Source organism: Stegodyphus dumicola, chromosome X1, assembly GCF_044657685.1.
Source record: "Stegodyphus dumicola isolate Sdum_Otavi_A_Nest chromosome X1, ASM4465768v1".
NCBI classification, from domain to species: Eukaryota; Metazoa; Arthropoda; class Arachnida; order Araneae; family Eresidae; genus Stegodyphus; species Stegodyphus dumicola.
The window spans coordinates 169,749,874-169,777,754 of NC_140780.1; the positions used below are offsets into that span (position 1 = coordinate 169,749,874).

The 27,881-nt window shown below is 32.6% G+C and overlaps 1 protein-coding gene across 2 annotated transcripts in view; it reads left to right on the forward strand.

Moving 5' to 3' along the window:
* Positions 1 to 27,881, forward strand: part of LOC118195868 (rho guanine nucleotide exchange factor 10-like protein) — a 163,668-nt gene that overhangs the window by 58,165 nt on the left and 77,622 nt on the right. For both annotated transcript variants that reach the window (XM_035367208.2, XM_085808331.1), the window contains 4 exons: positions 1,411 to 1,640; positions 17,001 to 17,091; positions 22,069 to 22,172; positions 22,257 to 22,334. In XM_035367208.2, the coding sequence (XP_035223099.1) occupies positions 1,411 to 1,640; positions 17,001 to 17,091; positions 22,069 to 22,172; positions 22,257 to 22,334 (503 nt within the window). The remainder of the gene's footprint in view (positions 1 to 1,410; positions 1,641 to 17,000; positions 17,092 to 22,068; positions 22,173 to 22,256; positions 22,335 to 27,881) is intronic.

The window sequence follows — 27,881 nt, forward strand, 5'->3', positions numbered from 1 at the left end:
GTGATATTTTCTGTTTCCAAGTTTCCTGATGCTACAGATATTTGATGCAGATGAGTATTGACATCTATTAGCAAAAAACTGGCCAGCGTCTTTTCAAACAGCCTTGCATGTTATTTCATGACCTTGTTCACATATCTGTGACTGGTTACAGAATATCCATTGAAGATAATGCAGCTTGGTATGACCATTTTTGATGATTCTACTTCAAACCAAAAACTGCTTCTGCAGAAGTATTATTTCCATGAACAAGGAATGCAAAGTTGCATGTCCCTCTCTTCCAGATCAAAACAAGTTAAATGCTGCCCCTTTGGAAGGTAGCGAGTGGGACACAACCAATTAGCTTTCTCATAATGTCCATCCTCCTGAAGTCTTCATGCGTAAGTACAATCACTAATTCAAGTTGCTGTGACTGCTTGAAGGTTTGAAACCAATGCTTTTGTAGATGTTTCATGATTTCTTCTATATGGAGATAACAGAAAATAGCTTTCATATGCAGTTGCTGCTCTTGATTGTTCTAGATTAGTATGCCTCTTAGCTGATTCATTGCTTCCTGATATGATATTTTGAGAGATATTTAGATCCTGGATGACCCCTGTTTAGCTTTGTTTCCCCCTCTACCAATTGACCAATACTTTTGCCCTCCACTAAATGATAGAGTCAATACTAAAGAATGCTGTTCACTGTCATAAACCACATAAACTTCAAACAACCTTCCACACCTGAATTCTAACATGTGTCTATTACATAACAAGGCAGTCACCTAATTAGAAGTCTTAGTTTACATTCAGTTGTGGATATATTAACGTAAGTAACTATACCATTGGACATCTGTTGAAAACTTTAATTAATAATTATATTTTTCAGGTTATCCTTTAATTGCAAGTTTTAATGCTTGATTTAGGAAAAAAAGTTCTAAATTTTGAACTTTGAATATTTTACAGTGCAGTATAAAGTAGTTTCTCCTGAATAAAAGTAGCTTTGGTTTCAAGTCATAACATTGAGTGATGAAAAAAAGTACTGTTGAAAATAATTGTCTTAGGTTATTAGTTTAGTTTAAAGTAAATTGAAAAGAATATTTGCAGATTGCTAAAGTAAAATTCAATAATGATCTTTGTGAAGGTTTAATCGTCTTATTTAAGAAAAAGGTCATGCAAAATTCTGAAATCTGTTGAGTAAATTTTCAGTTACCCAGATGTTATGACACAGAATTGAAAGGATGCTATATAACCCAATTTTGACTGTTTGTATGCGTGTTAGTGCCAACTGTTTACTTTATTTCATGTAATAGAAATAATTTCATTAGCATAAAAACCTTCGCTGTCACTGGCTAATAATAAATTCTGAAATTCTTTTTAGCTGTTTATCTCATAATTATTTTCTCCTTTTAAGAGAAAATGGTTTGCTTTATAGGTTTGCAAACTCCAGAAGATAACATATATGAAGAAGTGGATTTGCAACAGATTAATCAGGCTGATGAAGATTTTGCTGATACTGTTAGTTGGATAGACTCTGAAGCTGGTATCGATCAGTCTGCTAGTTCTGCCAGTGAAGAGCTTGAAGAAGAAACAAGCTCAACGAAACTAGCAGCCCGTTTTATTGGTAAAAAGAAGAAAAATTCTAAAAAGGGAAAAGAAAATGAGGTATTGCATTTAATAAATTATTAATTTTTATGCTTATTGATTTCTTTAAGGCAAAATTTATTGGAATACCCATGTCAACACCTTTTTATTTATTTATACATTTTTTAAAATTTAATTTATTATTATATATTTTTTTTAGTTTACATTCATTTTGACATATATGTGTTAGAAAAATAAGATAGATATCCAAAGACCAAACTCTTATCTGTGGAATTTTTGACCAGTTCCAAAAGTAATTTCCTTTGAATGCAGCTTTTGAAATAATATTGAATAGAACACTGAAATTTGTCAGTAATGCTATTACCATTTTTTGCTCAATAAATTTATCCTCTAAAACTGCAAATACCATTTTTCTTTGGGTCCATTTTTTAAATTAAGAAACTGTTTTGAATGTGTTTAAGTGCTTTTCTAGTGGTAAAAGGGAGATGTTATTATAATCTGTAAGATAAACTGGAAAAATGCTTTCACCAATTTGTCAAAAACTGAACACATGCGTGCTTTTTTTTTTACTTCCCATACTCAATGGCATATGTGGACACTTATTGTTGTGAGGAAGCATTATTCTTTTTTCTGTTGACACTAGCAGGTAGCCTGAATGAAACATGCATGAGACAACTAATTGACCAAATTAGGCATTTGAGTTGCTTTAATCAGTTTCTAGGAGCTGGTGGGGAATTATATCGTTTTGACCTCGACAAATACACAGCAAAACATTTTATCCACTTTGGCAGAAATTTACCAGTCCTGATAAGATGTAAAACTCAGGAGAGCTTTTTATCCTAACAACATCAGCTTTTTATCCTGAAGCTCCGAGAAAGAAATGATGAAAGAGATTCTTTAAATCTTTTCTATTATAGCACAACACATATAAAATTTTGTATAGAAAAATGCATGTCTCAAATTGATACTTCTAGCAGAAAATATATATTCAACATGACTGATGCTTTTTTCTTTAATTCAAGTGGAGGTGTCAGAATAAAGACAAAACCCATTTGAATATATCTTAGTTGACTTGTTCCCCATGGGTCACTTTTAAACTAAATGTATTATTCTATTATCTCTTAAAATTAATTTCATTTTCATAGTGAGTATTATCAATAAAAGGTTTTAATACTTTCTGATTGGCTGTACCCGCATAAAAAGTTGTGAAGTCATTGGCAGGAAAGGCTTGTTTAATTTTTAGGGCTCATAGTACTGTTCTATTCATATAACTAATAATAATATGAAGTGTTTAAAAAGAAACAAGAAATTTTATGCGGAAAATTAAAGACTAAAGCAAGCTTTTACATTCTTATAGATAGCAGATACTGGTCATCAGAATAACAGCTTCATATAAAGCATGCAAATCCATGTGTACTGAAAGATGTTTGTAGTATGTGAATGCCTAAGTTGGCTATTGTTCCATTTGTACTAAAAAATATGCCCAAACATGGGCAGTTTTATTGCGTGGTAAAACTAGGGTGCAGATAATCAAAAAGTAACGTACTTTAATGTGTTTTATTGTAGGTTTTTGTTTAAATAACTAATATAAGAAATATAGTTCTAATGTTTAAAAATATTTACTAGAATGTTTCCAAAGAAAATATTTAATATTTATAATGGGCCACAAACTTTCGTAAGTATATTATGTCATATGTTGAAACTGTGAAGCTGACTTTGTCATTTGATTCGGAAATGCAGTCGCCAAATCTCTACTATTTAATGCATTTTCATTGTCTTCCGATTGTTGAAGTTAAAATAAAATATGATCTTGCAGCAGATTATGTGGATTTTTCAATACTCCTCCGATTCAGATACATAAATTCTAACACTGTATGCTATACATGAAAAAGTATTTCTTTGAAAAAACTGAAATGTATTAAATGTAAAATGAAATAACATAAAAAAGTTATAGCTGCCTCAGATGGGAGGTCTACAAAGCATTTCTTAGAGGAGAAGCAAGCCTTTGTGTACACTTTAGAAATGTGTTAAACAAGGAAAGTGATAAAAAAGTTTATATTCTGAAGATCAAGGAATAAAAAACGAAGCTATATACGTAGCGTATTCGAAAATTAAGTACCGTTTCATTCTAGCGCCGTCGCAGCACTGTGGTAGGCGTCCCGCGCATGCGCACTAGTCTTTCTTGTTCACTGACTTTAAATTGTCGCTATTTTGGTTGCTCTATGTTGTGTTTTCAGTTTGCTGTGCACATTCAAAATGTTTTAAGACAATTAGTTCTCCCTCTGACTGTGAGATTCGTGCCGTGATTAAATTTTTGAACGCGAGGAATGTTAAACCGGCCGAAATTTATCCTCAAGTGACAGAAGTTTACGGTAAATACGCGATAAATGATGGAATGGTGAGAAAGTGGGTAAGAATGTTTAATGCAGGTCGAACAAATGTCCTCGCCGAGGCTCGGAGTGGTCGGCTTTCTGTTGTCACCGATGATTTGGTAAGGAAAGTTGATGAAGCAATTCATGAGAACAGACGCTTCACAATGACAACTCTTTCAGAGGCATTTCCACTAATTTCACGTACTGTTTTGTTTGAAATTGTGTCTGAACGCTTGAATTATCCCAAACTGTGTTCCCGATGGGTTCCAAAAATGCTCACTGATGTTCACAAAACAAAGCGACTTGATAGTGCCCTGACATTTCTCACGCGGTACAGTGATGAGGGAGAAAACTTTTTAAATCAAATTGTGACAGGTGATGAAACTTGGGTGTGTCATTTCACACCAGAATCGAAACAACAATCGATGGAGTGGAGACACACTCATTCTCTGAAAAAACAAAAATTCAAAGTGACAATGTCATCACAAAAAATCACGTGCACTGTCTTCTGGGATATGAAAAGCATTTTGCTTACTGAATTTCTTTCCAGAGGTGAAACCATTAATGCGGCACGATATTGTGAGACTTTAAAAAAACTAAGGCGTGCCATTGAAAACAAACGAAGAGGAATGCTCAGTAAAAGAATTGTGTTGCTCCATGACAATGCTCGGCCCCATACTGCTGGTATCACTCAATCGTTAATTCGATAGTTCCATTGGGAGCAGTTCGATCACCTGCCGTACAGCCCGGACTTGGCGCCGTCCGACTTTCACTTGTTCCTGCACATGAAGCACGAGCTTGGTGGCAAGCGCTTTGGATCTGACGATGACACGAAAAATGCTGTGGAGTCGTGGTTATCGAAACTGGCGGGAAGTTTCTTTGACGATGGTATACAAAAACTGGTCACTCTCTATGACAAGTGTTTGATCATTGGCGGAAACTATGTTGAAAAATAGTTTAAGACATGTATTTTCATGTAAAAATAAAATTGGATTCGAAAAAATTGTTTTACTATTTTTTTTTTTCAAAACAGTACTTAGTTTCCGAATACGCCTCGTACACAGTTGCCAAAGAATGGCAAACTATTTGTGATGCAAATGAATTTGTCTTCTTAAGCGGATTTGCATCCAACGTGTATGTCTAGTGGATATCCAAAGAAGGTTAATAACAGCAATCATATTAGCATTAATGAGTTTTATCAAAAAAGTTATAATACTGCTTTCTTATATATAAATCATTTTCATGATAAGTCGGATAACCGAAGGTTAGGCATCTCGAACTTAACTGTACTTGTCATCAGTATGTCTAGATTAAGTGGCTTTTCATCATTTCTCATAATTTAAGAAGAAATGGAATAAAAAAGATCCCGGGAAAAATATCTTTTTAATGAAGGAAGTTGTGACATAAAAATTTTTCCTTTGCATGATTTCTTCCTAGCAACTTTTGGAAATGGATTTCTTATTTGATTGATTGTTTGAGAAGTTTTATGGATATTAAATGATTTTCAAAAAGCTTGTAGGAAGTAATGAATTTTCTGCTAATTAATGTAAAGGATCGAGGTTATTCATTCATTATATATATATATACTCTTATGTATGTGTGTATATATATATGCAAAAAAATCGAAGCACCATGAAGGAAGTGGTCGTTTTTAATGAAGTTGAATATATGTATAGCTCATACACAGATAATAAAATGATTAAAAAAATCAAGGTCATAGTACCTGTTCATGGCTCACAATCATCCATTGAGTGTTCAAATTAGTAATCTGTCGAACAGCCCCTGGCAGCAATTCATGGTTGAATTCGTCGAAGGAAGGAGGGGTAGAGGTTCCTAATGTTATCCTGCGACACATTCTGCCAGGCATTCATCAGTTGTAGCTCCAGATCTGCGATATTTTGTGGTGCTCGAATGTGGCGGCCTTACCATGCTCGATAAGTGAAAGATGTGGTAACCTTGCTGCCCAAGGAAGAGTATCAATTGCACGGAGACAGTCCAGAGATATGCGAGCAGTATGTGGCCTGGCATTGTCTTATTGGAAAATGTCTAGGATGACGTGGCATGAAGGGTAATGCACGGAGGGTATCAACATATCATTAAGCTGTTAAAGATGTATGGAGGATGAATAAAGATGACTTGCTGTTATAAGAAATAGTGCCCCACTCCATCACACCATGGGTTATGGCTGTATGCCTTTGTAAAACAAAGGCTGATTTGGACTGCTGGCCCCATCCTCTCCAGACACGAACATGGTGGTCATCTGCTTCAAGAGTGAAGTGAGATTCATCGCTGAACACTGTACGATGCCAGTCTGATGGCAGCCATGATGATCATCTGCAAGACCACTCCAGACGGCTCCGCCGATGTTGTGGGGTGAAAGGCAAATTTCTTAAAGGCCTCTATGAGCATAACTCTGCTTTAGACAAGTGACGTGAGATGGTGGACAGTACTACAGGAGGTATAGACATAGTTGTAGTGTGCTGAATAGTCAACCATGATACCGTTGAGGCGGTTTGGGCCTGGCAAACAATTATCCTATCTTGCCTCACATTTGTGCTCCTTCCGTCCAGAGCCTTCATTTCATCGACAATTTCCTTTTAGCAACCATTGCTTCCAATAATTTTGCACAGCAGTGGCTGTATGCTGCAGGTGGCAGCCTATTGCTCGGTATAACCACCCAGCTTCAAGCAACCATACAATGCGACTATGTTCAAAGTTGTTTAGTTGTCTGTAAGGTCTTGGATATTGTCGTAATGGCATCTTTAGTTGCTTCTTTACGGAATTACAATGGCAGCAACAAAAAAAAAAGATAAATTTTCTGCCTCTGTTACTGGTTTTATACTTTGGGAATTGCGCACCAGAAATGCGTGCTATGATTTCAATTCGTGTTCATTTGCCTTGAAACTTTGATCATTTGCATGTTCGATCAAGATGTTTTTCCATACCAAATATCGTCATGATCACAAAAGTCCTTGGTGCTTCGATTTTTTTTTGCAAAACAGTGTATATCCTTGGGTGCCAATTCGTGTAAAGGATTGTGGTTATGTATTCATTAGATATATATATTGGCTTACTAGATGACTCATTTTGACTGGGATTATCCCAGTTTGATAAAGTGATCCTGATATCCCGGCCAGTTGGGAATTTTGTCCTGTTTATTTGGTAAAATTATAAAAGTCCCAAATATGCAAGTAGTAAAAGCAGTGCATCCTGAAGTAAAATGGTGATTTGGCAATTAAAATATCTCTTGTTAGACATGTTATTGCCATTCAAAATATTTTGTGTCTAGATCTAAGTACTTTTAATGTTGTCTTGATCAACAGTTCTCAACCTTTTGACTAACACGTACCATCTAAACAAAAATTGAAGAATTTTAGTAGCACCACTGCATTTTAGTATGATTATTTTTCAATTTCTCAATAGAAATATATATATTATATGTATGTATTGCATATTGACAATTATATTTAAAATATATTTGAATATTAAAAAAAATATATTTTACCCATTGGCTATTTCTATTAACTATTCACACATAAAAAATACTGGATTAAAAATTGGTTACCATTTTAACTCTCAAAATTTGAGTTATAATACTTAAATTCTGAAATTTAGTATGAAATTTGGGCATGTTTTTAAAAGAGATCAATTTCTCTATGACTGGTCTTATTTCACTTGGTTTTAATTGTTAATTAAGATGCCCTTTTAATTTTGTGCTCTGTTTATTTTTCAAATATAATATGGAAGAAAATCCTTGTTCACACAAATAGGCTGGGGGGGGGGGAAATAATAGCTTTATTTGAAATGATTTTAATTTCAGTTCAGCCAAAAGTTAAAAAGTGAGTTATTTTTGAAATCTTCACTTGGTGTTTGATCACAGGAAATTTCTGTCAGTTGTTCTTTTTCTTCACGAGACACAATTTCAGGTACATTTGAACAAAATGGATTTCTAATCAAATTTTCTTTTTCATAATCCTTGGGAAAATGCATGTTGAAATTATTTATCAAGGAGAAACAATGATTTTTAATGTCGGATGCTGATTTTTCTTTTATTTTCAAATTATTCTCAGTTAGAACATTTTCTAAAAGTGGTAAAAAGCTTAAAATATTATTATCCAATTCTCTGAGTATTAGCTTGAGTTTTTTTATTATTTTATTTATTTTATCTCTAATAGTAAACAAATTAACACTTTGCTTTTGTAATCCTAAATTTAATTCATTATACTTTCCAAAACTATCAGCTAAATATGGTAAGCGTGCCACCCATAAATGAACATTTTTCGCAATTCAAATTTTGAATCACAGAGGAGAATTTTAATTCCTCATCAAAGTTCAAACAGATGATTTAAAACTTTGGCTCTGTATAACCAACCACATAACTTCAGAATGTAACACAAGGGTTTCATGTTTACTGCCCATTTCTTGGCATAAAACTATAAATATTTCTTAATATAAAACTCTCCTTTTAATAAAATTAATGATTTTCAGGTTTTCGGGGATTGTTTTGGCTACTAAAGCTTCACGATGAATGGAGCAGTAATAAATTTAGTTTCAAGTGTGACTTTCTTTATTTGAGAAATAACACCAGAATGTTTTCCTATTAAAACTCAAGCTTTGTCACTGCATACGGCAGTGCATTTATTTCCGAGGAATATCGTTCTTAGACATAAAATTGTCAATTAATTTGAAAATTCCACTTGCAGTTGCTCTATCATGAAGAGATTCATAAAATAAATACTCATCAGGAATTCAATTATCTTCTTCGAAGCGTATGTAAACTACTAATTGAACAAAATTCGTTATATCAGTACTTTCATCCAACTGCAGTGCTAAATACTCTGTGTGTTTTATTTTTTAAATAAATGTCTCTTGTATAGAATTTAAGATTTTATGAGTTTGTAGACTTGCTGTATCATTTGATAATGGAATATTATTAAGTTCATTAGCCACTTTTTCATTGAATAATGTTAAAACAGTATCTTTAGCTGCTGGTGGTAATATAAGGTTTTCTCAAATAGTGTGAGTTTGCCCAGTCTCGGAAATTCTTAGGCTTACTAGTAGTTAACTAGCTTCGAAAACTTTTTAATTTGCAGTAGTAAAACCTTTTATTACTTGTTTACTGTTTTTGAACTCCAATAATTTCCTTTTAAAATATTCTTCAGATTTATCCTTTATATTGGCATGCTTAGATTCAAGATGTCTTTTAAGAAATGATGGTTTCATACTTTGCTTGGATAGTAGTTCACTGCAAACAGCACATTGAGGTTGAATGTCCATTTCTAGTAAACCCAAATGAAAATAACTCTCATTATAATTTAAGTTAACAATGTTCTTTTCAGTATTCGTAGTGCTAGTAGATTGTCCTGGGTCGATCACCTGTGAATTATCATTTTTCCGCTTAGTCAATCCTAGCCATTTATCCATTTTGAAAATCTAGGTTTGTTTTATTTTCACAAATATTTAAATGCACAATGTGTTAAGAGTTCTTCAAAAACACATGATGAATATTCTGAAATTGCATAGAAAAGAAAGGAATATAAAGCAACAAAAAATACATGCGAGCAAATCGACAGAAAAAAATTATTCTAACTGAAATTAGAGCAATATGAACCAGGAAATGGTGGCGGCGTAAAGTGTAGACATGCTAATAAATCGATCAACTCTAAAAGAATTAATGAGATGCTATTATCTTTTTATAGGAACTTATAATTTTGTATGAAATACAACATCCATTTCTATTACTCTTTAAAAACAACATTTATGACAAATTTTATGTCTATGGCTAAATATTTGTGAAAATAAAAACAGGTGAATTTGCTAAAGTTTGTGAGTGGCTAGTGACCTTGAACAAAGCTCTGATAATGTAAATTTATGAGTGTTAGAGAAGAAATTTAAATAGGATGTGAGGCATTTAGTTTTTGAATTTAAGAGTTAAAAATACTTTGTTTCTTTGTTTACTACCTATTATTGCCGATTGAGAATCGCTGGTCTAGATGTTTTTTCCCCAGAATTATAGTTTGTGGGCTAGTCAATTTATATGTTTTATTTTTTCATCTAGATACATTTGTCACAGAATTTATAAAAGCATGTAGCATATGAGATCTGTTTTTTTTTTTTTCAGTTAGTGATTTTAATACTGAAACTTAATTGGTACATGTGCTGTCTTAGTTGAGGTCAAATTGAAATTCAGCATTTGTGATTATTTTATTATTTTCTACTGTATATTGAATTAATTTACTTTCCAAAATCCCAAAAAGAAACTATGTATTTATTGATGTATTAAGAAAGGGTTATCTGATTTTGAAAAACAGTTTTTGATCATAATGAAAGAGTGAACTGTAAATTGCATTTCTCATAACTTTCAGTAGCTCATGGTAGGCATTTACACATTACAAATCACTTGAAATGCGTGAAATATAAGGCAAGCCTAGTAGCAGTGTCAGAAACGTCATCAAATATATATAAATACCACGTGTTAATAAGGAATTGATTTAAGTGACAAATCTTAATAGCATCTAAAGACGCATTTTGCATTTCATGATGCAATTCATAATCTTGGCTTTTAAGTCAGCCTATTGTTCATCTGAATTTATTTCAAAGCTGTTTTAAACAAAGTGATAAATACTGATAACGTCTTAATATTTCAGTTCAGTTATTAAATTTTATTTATCCTTTTGAGTCATAGCGTCTTATCTTGGTAGGTTATATTTTCTGTTGTATTTTCTCAAACTTGTCCCAGTTTGACCAAAAATCATATAGTAAACCAACAATGGGTAGCCTATTTTTATTTGATGTATCTCTTCTTTAACAGCTTTTACTATAATTATGTCTAAGGTCCTTTGTGCTGTACTATATATATAGATATATAAGATTTCTTGAAATTAGTCCTGTTAGAATTTTAGCAATTAGTGCTGTTAGTTCTGAGTATATAATTTTTTATACATTTGCCTAATCTTTTAAAATTTAATTCATTAAAATACATGGATATTTTATATTTTCAGCACAGAAGTCATTGCGACATTGAGGGAACAGTATTTTGGAATTCTGAAAAATTGTAAAGTAGCACTGCAGCTAGTTTTTTTTTTTTTTTTTTTTGAGAGGGGGAGGAGACCCTCTTTGATCTGCAATATTGGAGCTAATTTTTTATCATTACATACATTTTTGTACAAGTAGATATATATAGATATATATAAGTGATGATTTAATTTTGGACTCGTTAATGGAGAGAAGTCACTCATTAGCATTTCAATAATGGCTGGAATAATGTAAATATTTATTTATTTATTATTCTGCCTGCTTCACCCCTCTGGTTGTTTATCTTTTCAACCTTATTGTAGATAAACAGATTTAACAATAGTTATTACTTTTGATGGGTGCTCTAACTTACAATTTTTTTGGAATGTTAGTATAAAATTAGCAAAAAGGGTTAGTTAGCTTAGAGATATTTACATATATGCATGAGTTGAGTCTTGCTGCCTTTACATTTCGTCACGTGTTTAGACCTGGTTATCTGCTATGATTATGTTTCTCTTAGAATAGACATACTCTATGATAGTTCTGACGCCCCACTGTCCATAGTAATACTGAAGATCTTTGAGGCAATGTGATCCCTGAAGCTGAGGAAGGAAGGCTCTGAGGGGAGAAGTGAGTGGACAGTCGTGGATGTAACGTGAAACATCTGCTGAAGAAGCTGAAGCTCCGCAGGCGCATTTTACGTTTTGATGGCAGAACCTGCTGAGGTATGCTGGAAATCTTCCGTGATTTGTGAAAGCTTGTTGTAGATAGAAACCTGTTTTCAGCTTTTTGGTGGAAATCGCGGGAAAGATGGAGTAGGTGTGTTGACCAGTGTCCGAGTCGTCCCAGCGAGCTTGCCAGATGGACATGAAGGTGCAGAAGATCTTGTGTTTGGCAGCGACTATGGAAAGTGGTATCTTTGAGTCGATGAAGGAGTGACTTGTGGCTTCTTTAACTAAAGAGGTCAGCCCTTTCGTTACCTTGGGTACCTTGATGACTACGTACCCAGTATAGAGACACTTGCCTGGAAGAAGACAGGGTAATAAGCACTTCTTTTAATAAAGAGATGTGGAAGGCTTGTGTGCCGTTCTTGTTCAGTGCCTGTAGGACTCTCATGCTGTCCGGTAGACGGTACAGGTTGCGTATTAGATGATTGGGACTTTGGAAAGCACAACCATCTTAATAATTGCAATATCATTTTTTTGCGAATAATTTCTTGGCCATATCTTAACCCTTTCAGTCTCAATTTATTTGTTTAAACGTTAAGATGTAGCACATGACATATTGCATGCTCACCTTATAGTAAACAAATTCACTATGCTTGTATAGGAAGATGTGTGCGACAATTTTCAGAGAAGATTTTCAAAACCTCTCCCACATGTCTCTAGGCTTTTTTTAAACATCTACTGGGACTAATACAACCCATTGGAACTGAAAGGGTTAAAACATTTATTCTTGGTTTACGCAACACTTTGGGTGCTATACGCTTCCCATAATTTTATACATGCATAGCATTTCTTTAAACAATAGAACAGCAAAGTATTTAATTATGTGCTTGCAAAACAAGAGCAGAGAAGGAAGTGTAAATGCATATTCTGCAGCTGAGGTATTTTTTAACTCAGCTCCTTTATTTCAGTTTTGAATAGTGATCGGATAAGAGTTTTACAGTACCATCCATGCACAGAGTTGCAAACTCTCCCGATTTTTGACTGCTCTCCCGCCAACCCGATTTGCAATATATTTCTCCCGACTTTTTCTTATTCTTATAATTTCTCACGATTTTTATGGAACTTGGCTTAATTCCTTGTTATATGAACAAAAAAAAAAAAAAAAAAAAAAAAGTGATTTTGGACATCTAAAAGCAATCGAGTTTTCTCTAGATTTATATCTAAAACAAAACCTTGCGAATCAGGTAACTTCTAAACCGAACTGAACGTTTATAGCCGAATTATCGTGCTAAGCGTGATGTTACCAACTCAGCGAGATATGCCCAGTGGGTACCTGACATTAACTGTCTGGACGTGGGATTACGGAGGACTAAGGTGGGAAGGTAGAGGGTGTGACCAATAAGCCACATGGCTCGAGAGAGCGCAGAGAACCTGAGAGGCGGAGCCTAGGAGCAGTAAGGTGCTAGGGCGGTTGATGCAAAAAGATCAGGGGAGAAAATCCTAAGTTGATAGTTCCTAATAAGTGCACAGCTGAGATAAAATATGTTAAGATACAAAAATACAAAACATGGATACAATGAGTAAAAAATGAAGTATGAAGGGATTAAATAAGAAAATGCAGTACTACTTTTAACATTACATGCATAAGGATGCCATACAAATTTAAATTAAAAGGGTGTGCTATATACATATGTACAGACGGAATGCATGCTATGTCGGAAAGTTAGCATCCCGGGACAGGTGGGCGGTCAGTGGTCTGAGTTCACGGTCCTCTTCTAGGACATATAATCAAGAACTTTAAGATTCTTGAGGTGTGGGCAGTTAATTGCTTTCTTAAAGAAATTATCATTCATCTGGTGCAGAAAATTTAGGACAGGCTCGATTTTAAGATCCGTGTGTAGAGTTTTGTTTGAGATGTAGTAATGAGCACGAGTCATAGTACGCAGCAGCTTGTTCTGCATAATTTACAGTTTATCCAAATCCCTAGTCCTCATAGTAGCCCATGCAGGCGAGGCATATGAGAAAATGGGTCTGATGACTGAAATGTAGAGATGCCTCTTTCTTCGTAGGTCTAATTTTGAATCATAACTGAGTAGAGGGGTGAGACTTTGAATCACGCCGATAGTTCCCCCCCCACCCGAACGTGCATAATGTGGTCCTTCCAGTTGAATTTGGTGTTGAGTACAATATTTTGCCTTGTTAACACGGGGGACCTCGGTGATGAAGAGCATAAGTTTTCAGTGATATTAGTCCGTGAGTGCTTCCTCCTTATAATCAGTAGTTGGGACTTATCTTCATTGATACATATCCGCCATTTGCGACACCAGTGCTCAATTTGCGGTATAATGCTCTGCAGCTTGCGGATCGCAAAGTTGAGGTTTGCCGACTTCTACTAGTGCAGTGTCGTCAGCGTAGCGTCCAAGAAAATAATTATAATCCAGGTTGGCCCTTGGTAGATCTGCGACGTAAAATAAGTACAAGACATTACCTATAATGCTCCCTTGTGGGATGCTGCCCTAATTCTCTTAAAGCCTGAGCAGTCCTTTCCTATAGAAACCTGAAATTTACGCCCACACAAAAAGGAGTGAATAATCCTGATAAGAGCAGGTGAAAAGCCATGGTTAATAAGCTTGAAAAAAAGCCCTTCATGCCAGACATGGTCGAAGGCTTTTGCCACGTCCAGCATGAGTAAGGCGACAGTCTGATGATTATGTAGAGAGCTGCCAATGTATTCAGCGAGCCTAACTGTCTAGTGAACTGTCTAGAATTATGTTGGCCATCTTGACAGTTCCCCATAGTAATGCAGAGTGTGAAAGTATTTTCAGTGTTGTTGCGAAAACGAGAACTAAATTTAGATCTAATATTAGCGATGACACATTAGGAAAACTTTTATTAGCGAAAGCAGGCCTACGTGGCAATTGTTATGAACAAAAATTATGAAGTTTCTTTCTTACAGAAAGCAAAATCTGCCACTGTTTATAACATTTGTACGGAAACTGATTAAAGTGTCTTTTTTTTTTTTTTTTTTTTTTAAATGATGCGAGTAATAAAAATGTTTTTTATGTGTAATTGCTTGCATTTAAGAATTAGTTACTATTTAAAGTTAATTCATTATTAAAAACTATATTTTTATTATTTAAAAAGTCTTTATAACATTGTGAAAAATCTCCTGATTTCTTAAAAAAACTCCTGATTTTTGAGTGTCAAAGGTTGGCAAGTATGCGTGCATCATTGCAGATGAAATAATGATGTAAGTGATGCAGTACATATTCTTTGAAGAGGGCATAGTTAAATTGAACTTAGGAATGAAAAGGACTATTTCTGAATTACGTTTGTTTTTTGTTTCTAATTTTCTTTTATATTTTATATTTTGCATTTTATATATGTATTTCTGAGAGTTCAGGATTGAAAAATTTTCTCAGTAACTAAAATTACTTCCATTTTCAGTTTGGGGGGGGATAATTTTTATATTTTCATTGTCATAAAAAGTTTTATTGTTTTAAAAATTTGTTTTTATTTTAACTTTTTATTTTAGGATCTTAATGCAGATTTAAAATTAAGCTAGTCTTAATTCAGAAGTCAAACAACAAAAATCAGCGTTATTTTCAAAACTTTCACAGGACTAGTTTCGATGGTTTTACTGAACCACCATCCTCAGCTGCAAAACCGCAAACGAACGAGATAGGAAATAATGATTAGATAAGATAAGAAAGCCTGGACAAGAATAAGCAAGTGGCGCCATCTGTTGGTGAAACCAGAACTAAAACATAATTTCTTTAAAGGTCAAAGGCAAAGATGGATTGGAATTAGGATCGTTAACAAGAACAGAAAGATTTTTTTGAATGTGGAATGCCTCTAGAAAATCCAGTTCTCCAATGGAATATGTTTTTTTGAATAATTTTGGCAGCAGAAAAATTGAAGGTGTGATTTTCGGACCAACATTGTTGAGCAACAGAAGTCTTCTGTGTTTCCTTTTTTCTAACATATGCCTCATGTTCCTTGACACGAAATTTTAAGGCTCTCTTAGTTTGGCCAATGTAAATTAAACCACACTGGCAAGAAATCCTATAAATACCCCAAGAATTTATATCCGGAATGGGGTCCTTGAGTATGGAACTCGGAATTTTATTGATGGGAGAATAAACAACCCGAAAGTTAAATTTCTGCAAAATATGTGCAACTTTATAGCTAATTGATGGAAAGAAGGGAATGACAACAGAACGTAGACCATACTTTTACCCTGTTTGAAAGTAATAAAGATGATTTAAATAAAGTTCTTTAAACAATGAATTCTATTGATCCTGCTATTCAGCTCACTTTTGAACTTGAGACTTGCAATTCTCTTCCGTTTCTCGACATTCTGGTTACACGTAACACATCCAACTTCAGTACTACGGTTTACCGTAACCCTTCATCGGTTTGCCTTCCACCACACTTCAAATCATGTCATCCGACTAAACAAAAGTTAGCTTCATTTTATTCATATGTTTTCCGTGCTCTTCAAGGTTGCTCTTCCAAACTAACCCTTAATGAAGAACTAAATTATTTAAAAGCAATAGCTGTTGACAGGGGCTTTTCACCCAACATTATTAATCAAGCTGTTAAAAAATTTTCATCTCAACACACTAAAAGGCACACTCTTGTTTTAGGAGATTATAAAAATTCTGTTGTCATTCCCTTCTTTCCATCAGTTAGCTATAAAGTTGGACATATTTTGCAGAAATTTAACTTTCGGGTTGTTTATTCTCCCATCAATAAAATTCCGAGTTCCATACTCAAGGACCCCATTCCGGATATGAATTCTTGGGGTATTTATAGGATTCCTTACCCGTGTGGTTTAATTAACATTGGCCAAACTAAGAGAGCCTTAAAATTTCGCATCAGTTAACATGAGGCATATGTTAGAAAAAAGGAAACACAGAAGTCTTCTGTTGCTCAACATTGTTGATCCGAAAATCACACCTTCAGTTTTTCTGCTGCCAAAATTATTCAAAAAACATCTTCCATTGGAGAACTGGATTTTTTAGAGGCATTTCACATTCAAAAAAATCTTTCTGTTCTTGTTAACGATCCTAATTCCAATCCATCTTTGCCTTTGGCCTTTAAAGAAATTATGTTTTAGTTCTGGTTTCACCAACAGATGGCGCCACTTGCTTATTCTTGTCCAGGCTTTCTTATCTTATCTAATCATTATTTCCTATCTCGTTCATTTGCGGTTTTGCAACTGAGGATGGTGGTTCAGTAAAACCATCGAAACTAGTCCTGTGAAAATTTTGAAAATAACACTGATTTTTGTTGTTTGACTTCTGAATTAGTACTTATTCGGCGTGTTATTGTGTCTTAATTAAGCTAGTCTTATTTTTTAGGGTATTGCTGGTGGTTTCACGAGGTGGTTTTCTACTAGGAAAAAAGAATATGAATTAGAAAAATGTGTAAAAATTAACAGACAGTCGCAAGGTAATTGTTTTGGAGATGAATGTTTGAATGTTCTTAATACTTAAGTAAAACATGTAATAATCTTAGTAAATAATAATGGGCATTATTTTTAAATTTTACAGCCTAAAATGCCATCTTTAAAATTAATATGCTATTTATATGTAGTTTATTAATTTTTACATAATTTAAGTTTCTAGTCTTATACATTTGTGCACCAGTACTTATATAGGCTAAACTGGCAAGATAGCTGCAAAATGAAATTCCTTCTGAAAGCTGAGTTTTTTTAGTGTAGTGCATAATTTTATATGAAAAGAATATGTGTTCCATATATGAATGAAATTAATATTTTAATAATTTCTTGGACCCAGATTTTAAGTAGGAGTAAATATGGATTAAAGATTTTCTTTTTCAAAGAGGTCATTATTACCTATTACTTTGTACATTATCAACACTAATCTGTTATTTATATTGGTAAATAAGAGGTACTTTGTTTCAATTTAAGTTTTTTTTTTTACCATTACTGGGATGTTTATATGTGATATTTATAATTTAGCCATGCCTCTTAAAGTTTTATTTTCCAGTTAATTAGAATTATTGGTATTTGTAAGAGTTAAAAATTTGTAGAAATACAAGTTCTGCAATATTAGATTTATCATGGTAGATTAAACCAGAAAATGTACTATGTCACTTTCTGTTTGATAAATCATCATCAGTTTTGAAATCAAGCTTGTGTATTTACTTGATTTCTTAGCATTTAAAAAAAATAAAAGTTTGTAGATTGTGAATTTATAGATTATCTTGCAATTATTACCTTCATTTTGTAATGGAAATCTGTTCATTGTTTTTATAGCTCTTAGAAAGTATATGCATTTAAATTTACATTTTGTATAGTAATTTACATAATTGTGATTTAACTTCTGTAAGAAACTGGAGTGAAAATTTATTTAAAAGTGATTTGACTTCACATTTTCAGTGGTTTGTTACATCTAGATTAATAATAGGAGGATTGCTGTATGTAACTGTCTTTCGTATCTTGTAGTGTTTGTTTACTGTCTGTGAATACTCTTTATTGCTTGCGCAATTAGACTGCAGATTCTCTGAAACATTTACTTAGGAATAAACAAGAAAATGTTTATGGATTTTAGTTCGTAGTTATATTTTTGGACATCAGATTCCTGTGACAAAGTGTCATATTTCCATAAATAAATTTAAAAAATTTCTGCCATTTGAATTAAACGTCATTGAAGCATTTTGTGTTAGTGTTTGAAAATGCTTAAAACCTTTCATGTTGATTTGAGAATGTGCATTAGCATTTTCTTCATTGTAAAATGTGTTTCAAGTGATGATATGAAATAATTTTGATTTTTTTTTTACGCTGTGTAAATTGATACATATGTGCACTTGTAAATTTTGATAAGAAATGCAAAAACTATTTCACCTTATATTTGAAGTATTGTGTGCAGTGTTTCTATAGAAGTCCTTATGTGGCCTTTATTTTTACGACTGTTGGTTGAAGACATACTCATTTACAAAAATACTTTTAGTTAGGAAAGTATCCATGTTATGACATTTTAAAGTTAAAACAATTGAGTTTGTAAAAATGACACAATTTAACATTTAATGCAGCCATGCAGTACCCCAAGTTATATTTAATAAAAATTCACATTCATTTAGAAAATAATGCTAATATAGTCAATTACAAAATTTGAGATGATGTTCAGGGATCGTACTCAAATTGAAGAGTGATATGTTTGAATTTGTACATAACTGGGAATAAAATACATATTTCTTTGTTGAAACATTAAATGAAAAACATTACTATGCAGACTGCCATGAAATGTTTTGATCAGTATACTTTTTCCTTGAAAAAGCAGATCTTACTCACAGAAACTTATAGATTTCTAGCTCTAAAAAGCTGTTCAGGCTTTAATCTTGTCGCTTAGTCAACTTGTAATATTATTTGTATAAATTAAAAATGAAAAATATTTCTAGCTTCGATGAATTTTTCTAATGTCAATGATGATGATTAGATTATGATTCTAAAGTAATAAAATTGCATTAGAATATCAGTAACATATTTTTGGTATTCGGAAACTGATAAATTTGAGTGGATATATCTTCAGCATACCGTATGTACCAAAATTGTAAATTAAAAAATATTTCATGCTAGTAAGTCACAAAGTAATATCTCTGTATAACATTAAAGGGGAAGAAAATTAACCTGTGATTGCTTTAAAAAATCCCAAACTTTGAAATTAAATATCTTGGTTAAATATCACTTTATAGACTGGGGCGAAGAGAAAAAGTTAGATTTCATAATTTTTACAAAATTGGTTCTTTAAATTTGTTGTTCAGAGGCCAATATTTAGAATAAAGAAGCCATCGATTTAGGACAACACACTTTATTTACACGAATAATGAATAAAAAGATCACACAGGAAATCATATTGAGCATCACACAGCAAGTAACATATCAGCATCTCCATACGCTCGAAGCTCGAATGACGAATGTGTCGGGAGAAGAGACAGCTGCGTCATCATACGCATGCGCATAAGAAAAAACGTTCGCTCGCCTCTACCCAACACACCTCTCTTGCGAGCAACATTTTTTCAATACAAAAATGAAATACAAACAATATATAACACATTACATTAAGAAATTAAGGAAATTACTTTCAATGTATACATTAATTTTTCTTCACTGACACTCTTAGTAAGAAAATCTGCAATCATATTATCAGTTTGTGAATATTCCAACTTAATAACATTGTCCTTTGTTAAGTCCTTCATAAAATGGAAACGTAAGTTCATGTGTCTGGATTTCGTAGAAGATCTTGCACAGTTGATCCACTGGATGGCAGCTTGACTGTCTGTATTCAGAACCACTGCACCATTCAAAAATTGTTTAAATTTTAATTCTGATAATAAATTTACAGTTCAAATAATATCCTTACAAATTTCAGAAATAGAAAATAATTCTGCTTCACAAGTAGACAGACTAACACTTCTCTGCTTACGACATTTCCAAGAAATCAATGAATCACTTAGTAAAATAGTACCACCAGAAAATGACTTACCATTTTCTGCATTTCCCCAGCTAGCATCAGCATATGCATTTAAAACTCCAAAATCATTTTAAATACCTTAATACCCTTTTAGCCAAAAGATAATGCCTTTTTTCTGGTACATGATTAAATTGTGACAAATAAGTTGTTACAAATGATATATCAGGATGCGTTCTATTCGCTAAATATAAAAGTTCCCCAATTAATTCCTGATACAAAATTGCATCAATTTTTTCATTTGTACATGAAAAACCTTTATCTGCCCCTTTAACGATTGGCGTTTTTACTGCTTTAGAATTTTGCAGATTGTGTTTAGTCAATAAAGATTCAATATATTCTGTTTGAGACAAACATATACCATTTTCAAGTTTTTCTATTTGCATTCCCAAAAATTTTGAATTAGTATTTTCATGTAACTCAAATACATTTTTTATTTTAGAAACAATATTTTCAAGCATTTCTTTATTATTACAGAATACAGCTAAATCATCAACATACAAACACAATATAAATATGTTTTTGGTATCATTATAAATAAATATACAATTATCAAATGCTAACTGTACCAGCCCAAGTTTTTCTAATTCATTTTTTATTTTCATATACCAATTTCTACGGGATTGAGGCAACCCACCCATAAATACTTTTCTTCAATTTACATACTTTACCTTCTCCAATCAGTTTTTCATAACCAGGTGGAGGAGTCATATACACATCCTCGTTTAAGTCACTGTACAAGTACGCTGTTTTTACATCATAAAATATAACAGTCAAGTTTAATTTAGCTGAAAGTGCAAGCAATAATCTAAAACATTTAATGTTAACTACTGGTGAATATGATTCGGTATAATCATTATTTTTTATTTGATTAAACCCAGCCGCTACTAATCGCGCTTTATATTTTACTTCCCCAGAGTCTCCTTCCTTCAAAGTATACACCCACTTACTTTTTACTAATTTTGTTTTTTCAGGCCTCTCTACTATTTCCCACACTTTGTGTTTATGTAATGAATCTATTTCATTTTCCATTGCGGATTTCCAGTCATACCAATTAGAACTTTGTTTTGCTTCTGAAAAATCATTCGGAACATTACTGATTATACTTGACGCTAGTTGTTTTGATTTGAGCCTCTCAGATCGTCTTAATGGTATTTTATTTCCATATTTATTACTTTTTTCATAGCTATCAGATGTTTGGACTTTATTCCCCCTGTCATCAACCCCACTAAAACGGCTCATGTCGGCGATTTCGAAATTTGATGAGTCATCATATTTGCTTGCTTGAGTATTTTATATCCAATTCTTCTTGACAAAACCACGGAGCTGCTACCATTTGTTGTTCAGAGGCCAATATTTAGAGTAAAGAAGCCATCGATTTAGGACAACACACTTTATTTACACGAATAATGAATAAAAAGATCACACAGGAAATCATATTGAGCATAACACAGCAAGTAACACATCAGCATCTCCATACTCTCGAATGACGGATGTGTCGGGAGAAGAGACAGCTGCGCCATCATACGCATGCACATAAGAAAAAACGTTCGCTCGCCTCTACCCAACAAAATTAAAAAATTTTTTTAATTTGAATATTTCTGTCGTTTAAAACATTCTTCAACAGTGGTTGTGAAAACAAAAGGTTCCATAAGGATTTACAAGGACATAGTATAATAATAATTTGGTTATTAGCTTTTAAGTAATAATGTTTCTAATGTGCGAGTCACACACTTAATTATGAAATGTAAATGAATTTTATTTATCTATTTTTTGTGATTTAAAGCTTTCTGAATTGTGTCTGCTTGATCTGCTTTACATTTTGAATATTATAGGAAGTATTTTATTTAAGATATTTTGCATTTACTTCATATATATCCACACACACATACAAATGTGTAAATTATTATTATTATTTGGTTCCAATTGGAAACAGTGCTGTATGCAGATGAAGATGGGTATGTTGATGTGAAAATTCCGAAAAAGCAACGTCCTCCTCTCTCTTTACCGCCTATGCCTCCAGATCTTAGTCCAGAAAAAGTGAGGGATGCTGTTATTTTAATTTTTTCTTTTTTTGCTTCTGTTTATGCATGGATAGCTGTATAAATTGTCATATACTTTCAGATGAAAAGAAGGTACATAGTTGGGAGCATTGTTGATAGTGAAAACTCGTACCTAAATTCATTGCAAAGACTCATAAGGGTAAGCTTTATTGCAAAAACATTTATGGGTACATGTTAAAAAATTCCAAATCTTAAGCTTCCCTCCTTAGATGAATGTGTATAATTTTTGTCGTTTATGTTTGGAAAATTTGATGTGCAACTCTATCTTTCTCAGTAAGTATCTGAAATAAAATCTGCTAAATGCCTAAGAAAAGCTGCTGTGCAATAAATAACACAGACAATACTTCTTCACTGATGTTTAATATTCTAGTCTTCTAGGTTGGAAATGCATTTTGAAAGGAAAGGGATTGTATCAAAACAAGTTTGCTATTTATTTGTCTTATAGTTTTTGTAATTTTTTTTATGAAACATTTTCATTTCATAAATAACATAGCTTTACAAAAACAAGTTTTGCTGACGATTTAAAAAAAAAATATTTGCCAAATTTGTTTTTACTGTTGAAAGCTATAAAAAATTTTTTTATAACCTAATAATGTCTGCATAAAACTGAAGAAAACCTGTAAATTTATATAGAAGCAGCTTTATACGGTTTAAGTCGGTTTTCTCACTAAACTGGTGTATGGCTTTTTAAGCAGGTTCATGGATTTTGAGTACTTTGTCTGTATCATGCAAGTTCATATTTCTCTGCATTATTAAGTTATCTGTTCATGCTGTTAGTTGCTTCAAGGAATAATACAGTAGGATATTTATGATCCATCATCTATTCCCTTACATAACTAAACTTATAAAGTCTGATTTTGCTTCTTGTCATTCTGCAGTTCATTCAGTGGGCAACCAATCAAATAGACCAGTAGTCTCGTGTTGCATGAGTCAAACATTTGAGTTCTGGAAGTCAAAATAAAAATTTAGAAAGAAAATTATAAAGCACTCATGGGAACTGACTAATGTATTTTAACTAAAAAATATAAAGGTCTATTTAGTTAAAGATTAGTTTTGAAACTTAACATGCGATCATCGTGTACCAAAGTGAATAATGGGCAATACTTTCTAAAACTACACAGTTTTCTAATAGAATGAATTTATAATGAATTGAATTTAGGTGGTGATATTAAAGATTGTATAATGGAGCACCTCACCTTTTTCATTTGAACTAAACTAAGATATTATTTATCAGAAGAAAAAACTTAAGTGTCACTGGTCTATTTGAGTTTGCCAAGTCCATTTGAATACTACAATATATCAGAAAGCTTTTTGATGAAGGAAAGGGAACAACTTTTTGTCATAGCAAGCAACTGAATGTCAAGATCTAAATTTAAGCTACTCCTAAAATGTTGGTTGTCAGTTCATGCAGATTACTTAGAAACTTCTCACACAACTATAAACATTTTAATGCCATTTGGAACGAATTTAAGTGAAAAATCTTATTAAAGTATCTGGTAACAAAATAGAGAAAGAAATAAAATGTGGAATATGAAATTCTAGACGTGGCAGCTTGTGTAAAAAAAAAAAAAAAAAAAAAAGTAAAGCATACCCTAAAAAAGGCAAGCGTACCCTTGCCTCTAAATATAGTGCAAGATGCATGGGGCATGAGTTAATGCTATAAATGACTAAATTGCATTAATTTTATATTAAAATTTGTAATAAGAAATACTTTTCTTTTCTCTACATAAAGTGTGATCTACTTTAAATATTATTTTAAGATATATTTTTGTAAGGGTGGCATGGTGCTCCACGAAAAATTTTAACAGTTCTAAGGGTTCCTGAGTTGACAGTGTTTGAAGACCTCTGAAATAGAGAGAGAAATCGTGTTTTTATGCACTACCATTTAAGAGCTTAAAAATTCCATAAACAGTCATTATCATGATTTTTCAGGCAATTGATCAGTTCTTCACAAGTGAAATTTTTTAATAGTCAATATAATTAATGAAAAACTAATATTTTTTTAGTCGTTGGATATGGTTTTTGTGTTAGCATTTAAAAGAAAAATCACTTGAATTGCTTTATTTCAGATATCAGTTTATTGTTTAATTCTGAAGACATAGTTTCAGTCTTTAACAATGATTTAATTATGGGCTCATAATATTTAGCTGGCAGCTGTTAGCTGAAAGGACATTCACTCAACAGAGCATAAAGCTGACAACATTCTTAGCTGATGGTACATAAATTTAGATGAAAACATGAGAGCATTTCAAGAAAGCTAAAACTCTTCAGTTTTTAGAGCCTTCAGATACTTCAGATAGATACCTACAGGTGTGCCATTTTGAGTTAAAATTTTTTTTTCCAGCAGTTGGAGGAGTGAAAACAATTGTAGATGGGAAAACAGTGGCTGGACTTGCAGTAAAAAAGAGCAATTTCTTTTTCAAATAAATGGTTCTATTCTGCAGTTGCCAGCCTTGTAACAAAGTGAAAATATTAATAAGTAAACAAAACACAAATTATTTAAATTTAATGACTTTATTTTATTTTTATTGTTACGTATTAATCAAACTTGTTTGAAGTATTTAGTTTAACCCTTTAAAGGGCACCGATATATAAAATATACCAGATGTTTGTCAATTTTTTAACCTCCTAAAAAATGCTAATTTTTGTACTTCAAAAGCTGTAATCATAAGTTTCTAGTATTTCTTTTTGATTCTAAATAGCAGCACTATCCTATGAATGCTCAATATTTTGCAGTTAGGAAATTAATAGGCCTTGTTCCAAGGTATCATGTTTGAAGATTGATAAATTCTATTGGAGGGGAAGGAAAAAATTTAAAATCTGCAAATATATGACATACACTTGCTGAATCTTATATATGTACAGCATTTCAATCAGAAGTGATAATTTATTTACACAATTTTAAGACTGATATATGATAGATATATTGGTGTCCATATCAAGAGTACCATGCCAATAGGTGGCAGCACCAGGCTTCTCCTTTTCTACTGTGTGAAATGACAGAAGTTCTTTGTAGTATAATGTAATAATTTTTTATGATTAATTTACAAGTTACAAGGATTCAATATTATGTTCATGGGAGATAGACAGCGCTTACTGATACTGCACTAGGTCTGAATACAATTATATTAGTTTCTTTTTATTCTTTGTTTACTCCACTCGAGTGTCTTATTCGTTTCTGTTTAGCTAAAATTTTAATTTCAGCACTTCACCCTTTCCCAGGAGAAAGACCCATCAATTTCAAAATTGCTGTCTGCCGTCAAAACATTACACAAAAGTAGGAGTTAAATGTGGCATGGTAGACTCGTTGCTTCGTGTTTTTCAAAATCTTAGAATGCAGCGAAAATGAAAAAGGTGATTGGCAACTAATTAGTTGCTCAGGGGTCATGCCATCTTCACTAAAGGAAAGCTTACTTAAAAATAAGGAAAATAGAAATGCACTTTAGGTCCATCTGTAAGTGGAATCGAAAACTGCTCATTTGAAAGCATGCTTTTATTCTTTAGGGTATCGTGATTGTTAATTTCAGATGAGAAATTAGGGAACTCAACAGAAATTTTCCCCCTGGGTTAGGATGCAGGTAGGTAGTTTTCGAAATAAATTTGCAGTTGGTGAAAGGAGGAAAAATATTTCAAAAGCCGATTTTAGATGCAAACCAAAATTTATCCAGAAGTTGAAAAGGAGCCACTAGAAGGCAAAAGGGGCTCAGAATCGAAATAAGAGCTTAGGTGTATCAAATAATAAAATCATTTAATGGCATTTCCTGAATAAAATGATATATTACAACCCATATTTACAAAAATTTGCCTCATTAGTCGAATGTGTGTATGTGGAGAGAGGGGTACGAGTATATACAAAATACGAGTATATATAAAATACGAGTATAATTTATACGTGTTTTTTAAAATTTAAATTTAAATTTGTTTAAATTTAAAATAAAAATAACTTCAAAAATGCAACATTCCTTTTCAGCTGAGTCAGTGTTTCATTTTTCAATTTTTTATTTTTTGGCTGAGTTACATCTTCTTATTATAACATTATATTAGTTCACCTACAGCATGATACGGTTTACACATGCAGTGTTTTATTTGCTAAATTTTTTTCATAAAATAATAATATTGAATTAAAATCAATTTAAAAAGCTTTTTACCCATATTTTACATAAGTATGTTCAGCTGGGTTGCATCAAATTTGAAGTTTCTAGCGAAATTTTAAAAGTTTTTGTCCTCAGACTTGCATAACTATATTCAAGTACCCATCTCTATAGACACAGATCAAAAGTACGCAAAATGGATTTAAAAAACAAAAACTAACAGTTGGCAGCTACCTGGGGGGGGGAATGTAGAGGGCCATCGGTGTTAAAATATATACCGGCTCTCAAAATTCAGGATTCACTATTTCTAAGTGATATGTATAAGAGGTTTGGTAAATAAATTCGCAGAAAGTGGTGTTCAGTTCCAAGATATAAGTGCATGGAAGTGCCATTTATTACCTCTAGAGTAACTCTATAATCTGGTATTATTCTTATTTTCATGGTTAGTCCAATATATGATGTGTATGTCTAACACTAGTTTTCATCTTAAATTTGTTTTTCTCATGGAAATTTATAAAAGATTTCTGCATGCACTGAGAAAGCCAGTTCTTAAAGATCAATTCTAGAACGGCTCTATTATTAGACAGCATTTTTTTTTTAGCTAGATTTATATAAGGGCGTCTTTTTAGCTCTCAGATGCTTCATTTCTTTTAAGATATCTATGGCATATTTCATGTTTGATTGCTATTTTCCTCAGCCTGTGGTAATTTTTGCTGTACTCTACCCATTGTCATCCAGATAAATTATATCTCTTCTCCAACTGCTGCAAAAATTTTTGCTCTTGAGGACAAAAAATGTAATTGTCTTCAAAATTGATAGCATTATATTCAAAATCTACCCAACCGAATGTTCTCTCTTTTTTTTTTTTTTTTTTTTTTTTTGGTCTAGTTTTATATTTATACTATATTTAGCATTAAATAAAAGCAGAGTAAAATAATCATAAACTTTCTGTGTATTATGGAAATGGCCTCTGGCTGAATGACAAATTTAATTAAAACAGCATATGTTTTTTGTCCAAATGTTCGTGTTGATGATTAAACATCCTGTCAGGAAAATTGCTGACTCAGACAAATGGACGTGTCATCTAAATGCCCTGTTGACTAAATATCCTATTAGCTAAGTGTCTGCCATTGTTTAAAAATGAATATAGATTTTATTTTCATGAGTCTGTTCCACAGCATCTCGCAGGTCCCCCTCCTCAAAGATGTGAGGCAAAAATTAAGTCTTCTGCTGTACTACACAGTGTTAAAAGTGGAAGAAACGAACTTTTTGTGTAGCTTTATTGCAGCTAAAAATACTTATTTTTCTTTCAACTATTAGTCATTGTGTTTGAATTCAAAATGGGAAAGTAGTTTCTCTATTCCCATTGTGTATTAATGTGAAATTTTAGTGCAACACATTGAAGTAATTCAACATTTATAAGCTGTTCAAAAAGTTGACCGTGGACTTTATTTTCTTAACATGCATTCTAAAACTTACAAACTTTTGTAAATAAAGTGCAGAGCTTTCTGAAAATGGTCTCACTTCTGTGGGTTGAAAATGTTCTGCAGAAGTATAGCTTGATTCTGATAGAACCATACAAGGTAAAACTTCCA